This window comes from Oncorhynchus masou, chromosome 6 (genome assembly GCF_036934945.1).
Source record: "Oncorhynchus masou masou isolate Uvic2021 chromosome 6, UVic_Omas_1.1, whole genome shotgun sequence".
Classification (NCBI taxonomy): domain Eukaryota; kingdom Metazoa; phylum Chordata; class Actinopteri; order Salmoniformes; family Salmonidae; genus Oncorhynchus; species Oncorhynchus masou.
In genome coordinates, this window is record NC_088217.1 from 29,309,066 (window position 1) to 29,313,548 (window position 4,483).

Consider the following 4,483-nt stretch of genomic DNA (forward strand, 5'->3'; position numbering starts at 1 on the left):
GTTTTGGTTACTACACGATTCCATGTGTGTTATTTCAAAGTTGTCTTCACTATTATTCTGCAATGTAGAAAATAGTACAAATAAAGAAAAACCCTGGAATGAGTAGGTGTGTCCAAACTTTTGACTGGTACTGTATACACACACACTTATTTTTACAAATCAATACTTGGAGACAAAGTAGCACTATAATATGGTCCCAAATGGGTTTTTTTGATATGTAACTGTATCGATCCCCCCCATCATTATATACCTCCATATCCGTAACCTCTGCCAAAGTGTCCAACTCTTGGCCCTGAAAGACAGGCATCAAACAGGTCAGTCACTTTCTCAAAGTCACATTTAAAGCTTCAGTTGTTGCTGAGAAGCAAGGAGTTAGCAAAATAACTTTGGTCTGTAGCTTCTCTAATTCCTACCTGATCGGTTAATTTCTTCCTTTGACAAAGCCTTCCTCACTTCACAGTTGTGATCATTGACTGTATGATACTTCTGGACTACAAAGGGAGAAAATAGATTGTTAAACATATCAGTAAATTACTTGAACTGGGGAAAAAAGAAGAATCTAAAAACCGTTGGGGTTTGGCCCAAGTAAGCAGTCATTGTAAATAATTTGTTCTTAACTGACTTGCATATTTAAATAAAGGTTAGAATAAAAATGAATAAAATAACACACAACAGCAGCTTTTCTGTACCAATGGTGTTGACTTACTGACAATCCTATCGACTGAATCGTGATCATCAAATGTAACAAAGGCAAATCCCCTCTTCTTCTATCTGTCATGATGTCGATGACTTCAATCTTGCCAAATTGATTAAAGTAGTCCCTGAGATGTTGCTCCTCTGTGTCCTCCTTGATTCCACCCACAAAGATCTTCTTCACCATTGTGTGAGCACCTGGCCTAGAGGAATCCTGTCCAACACACATTACATTCAATCACTTCAAAGAATCAGAAGATCCTCAAAAAGGAAATTTCACCACTGTTCAACTTCATATTAAATCACCAGCACCACCCCAACATATATGAAAACAGATGGTTTCTATGTGTTGTCGTCACATCAGACATAGCTTACCTCTCTGGACACCGCTCTCTTGGGCTCCACTTGTCTGCCGTCAACCTTGTGAGGACGAGCCTCCATTGATGAATCAACTTCCTCCACTGAGCTGTATGTGACAAAGCCAAAGCCCATTGATCTCTTTGTGACTGGATCTTTCATCACCTGAGGAATTAATTGGCACTGTTCATTTGCTGATACAATTGGGAAAGCCAAAAGACCCTAATATTATGAAAAATGTATACTCACCACACAATCTGAGAGGGATCCCCATCGTTCAAAATAGTTCCGCAAACTCTCGTCGGTGGTCTCGAAACTCAGCCCACCAATGAAGAGCTTGCGGAGCTGCTCCGGATCACGGGGATACTGAAATTAATAATAGCAGGGAAACAAAATGTGTTAGAAGCAAATGGGCATAATTAGCTACTAACCATGTCAGGCCAGGTCTCCACTTGCCGGTAATGGCTATAGATAGCACATCTTCAATATAGCTATATGTTACTACAACCGCCAGAAATGGTCTACTGTACCGTTAAAATGCATGTAACGAAAATATTAGTTAGCTCTTTAAAGTCAGCGACACAAGCCTAAGAAGTTCTCACAAGAGCGCTAGCTAGTTAGTTCGCCAACCAATCTTGCTAGCATCAACTTGACAGAGCCAACCTCACATATGTTTAACAATCTATTTTCACCCTTTGTAGTCCAGAAGTATCATACAGTCAATGATCGACTAACGTTAGTACTTCTAGGTCAGCCTACTAGCTAATGGCAACTGCCTTAACTGTACACCCCAAAAATATTTGATTATGCCCCAACAACTGATGTATGCCCCATTAAAAAATGTATTCGTTGCAACTGTGAAGAAATTCTACATGGCCTGCGGTCATGTTCAGGTAGACCTTACAAAACAAACGCTCTCTTCATAATACATAAAGCACATGATGGTTCAGAAAAACAAACTAAGCATACATATATTATATTACAAACAATAGACAATCGAGCTAGGGGGTACAATATCACATTACAATTACACAAGGACCTTAAGGGACATGCATATACTTACAATTCTAACAGCTTTTTTGTTAGTAGAGCATTTAACCGTCTTGAAATACAGTTAAATTTCTTTTTGTAGGGTAGGAAAATGTGGTTTTCTGTTTGTAAATTTACATTTGTGTATATGAAATTTGGCCAAAAGAATAATGAAATGAATTACATGAAAATGATTCCGCTTATTTCTATTGTATGTAAAGAATCCAAACAGTACATCTCTCCACAATAGTGTAAAATCTTCATAAATGTGTTCAATTATAAACCTACTGATGTCTTGCCACAGTTTTCTTACATGCATACAATGCCAAAAAAGATGCACAATTGTTTCTGGGTGATCATTACAAAAGGAGCAATTTGAGTTGATGTTTTCCTTAAACTTCTTCATATAGTGGTTGGCAGGGTAATATTTATGAATAATTTTAAAGGAAACTTCCTTAATTTTGTTAACAAGTAGGTATGTGTGTGGCAACATCCAAACTTTTTTCCAACAGACATTATCAATAAATCCATTCCAATAATGCATGACATAAGGTATAGATACAACATCCTGCTGAAACAAGGATTGTATCGCTCTGTTGTTGAATGGACCAAAAGAGAAACAAATCTTTCCTACTGATGAGTCAACAGGGTCAACAGAAGGTAGGCTCTGAGGGTCAGGTCTTGACATGTTCCTGAATAACATAGCAACACCTGAGGGAATGGCATCTAAAACAATTGCAAAATCTTTAGGTGTTACAGGGACCTTGTAAAGTGATAAGAATTCTTTATAACTGAGTAAAAGACCCTCTGCAGAACTCGTGCAAAGCTAGAACGACAACAGCATTGCTGTGTGCGTGATAGGAATCAACAACCGAGTGATCTTCTTCGATGAGGTTTAACGGCGGTTGGCATCCAATAAATGTTGCATTACCGCCACCTACTAGACTGGAGTACAACACTCTTATACTTTGCTTGTGTGAGCAACCATTTTGTGTCCATGATGTCTTGAAGACATGCTTGGTGTGTGGTTGATTATTCTGAATAGTATGTGTTAAGTTTGTCCATCAGCAAGTTTTATTCATGTGACAATATTCTATTTTTTCATTATGTAATACCACTGCAATAATGGCAGTTTGTTTGGAGATGCTTTGCTGCGTTAAGGTTTATTGGCATCGCCCTCCAATAAGGTTGCTGTCTATAATTAAGTAGCCCTTCACCATGACTCTCAGTTCCAGTTCCAGCATGTATGTTCTGTAAATTATATTCCCAAATATTTTATTTTCTGTTATGCTGTGTGCACTCAACTGACATGCATGATTGTTGATGATACCGATGCTAAGATGAAGGGAATTAAATAGTCTATAATGCGCACCAGAGCAGCATTATTAGTTTATTTATTCTTGCTCACAGATAAAACTGAAGGAATGCAGAATTTACGTTATTAATATTTGCAAAACACGCATTTAAAATACGTAACACATAATAGATTACATCAATAGAATACAGAACACATTACAGGACATTTTTCATGATGGAAATGCTGATAGCCTGGTTAGCCGATAGCCTGGTTAGCAGATAGCCTGGTTAGCCAATGTGCAGGGGCACTGGTTTGTCGGGCTAATTGAAGTAGTGTGTACATGAATGTATAGTTAAAGTGACTATGCATATATGACAAACAGAGAGTAGCGGCAGTGTAAAAAAGGGGTTGGGGTGGCACACAATGCAAATAGTCCGGGTAGTCATTTGATTACCTGTTCAGGAGTCTTATGGCTTGGGGGTAAAAACTGTTGAGAAGCCTTTTTGTCCGAGACTTGGCATTCCGGGTACCGCTTGCCTTGTGGTAGTAGAGAGAACAGTCTATGACTGGGGTGGTTGGGGTCTTTGACAATTTTTAGGGCCTTCCTCTGACACCGCCTGGTGTAGAGGTCCTGGATGGCAGGCAGCTTAGCCCCAGTGATGTACTGGGCTGTACGCATTACCCTCTGTAGTGCCTTGCGGTCGGAGGCCAAGCAGTTGCCGTACCAGGCAGTGATGCAACCAGTCAGGATGCTCTCGATGTTGCAGCTGTAGAACCTTTTGAGGATCTGAGGACCAATGCCAAATATTTTTAGTTTCCTGAGGGGAATAGGCTGTGTTGTGCCCTCTTCACGACTGTCTCGGTGTGTTCGGACCATTCTAGTTTGTTGGTGATGTGGACAACAAGGAACTTGAAGCTCTCAACCTGCTCCACTACAACCCTGTCGATGAGAATGGGGGCGTGCTCGGTCCTCCTTTTCCTATAGTCCACAATCATCTCAGTCTTGGTTACGTTGAGGTATAGGTTGTTATTCTGGCACCACCCGGCCAGGTCTTTGAACTCCTCCCTATAGGCTGTCTCGTAGTTGTCGGTGATCAGGCCTACCAC

General features: G+C 40.1%; 1 protein-coding gene across 1 annotated transcript; it reads right to left on the reverse strand.

Moving 5' to 3' along the window:
• Positions 1 to 231: 231 nt before the first annotated feature.
• LOC135541062 (heterogeneous nuclear ribonucleoprotein A1-like) lies at positions 232 to 3,609 on the reverse strand. Its single transcript, XM_064967193.1, is given in 7 exon segments — positions 232 to 292; positions 414 to 491; positions 707 to 769; positions 772 to 907; positions 1,069 to 1,215; positions 1,300 to 1,398; positions 3,601 to 3,609. Coding segments are annotated over 7 exon segments (582 nt in total). The 3' UTR covers positions 232 to 242.
• Between the last annotated feature and the right edge of the window lie 874 nt (positions 3,610 to 4,483).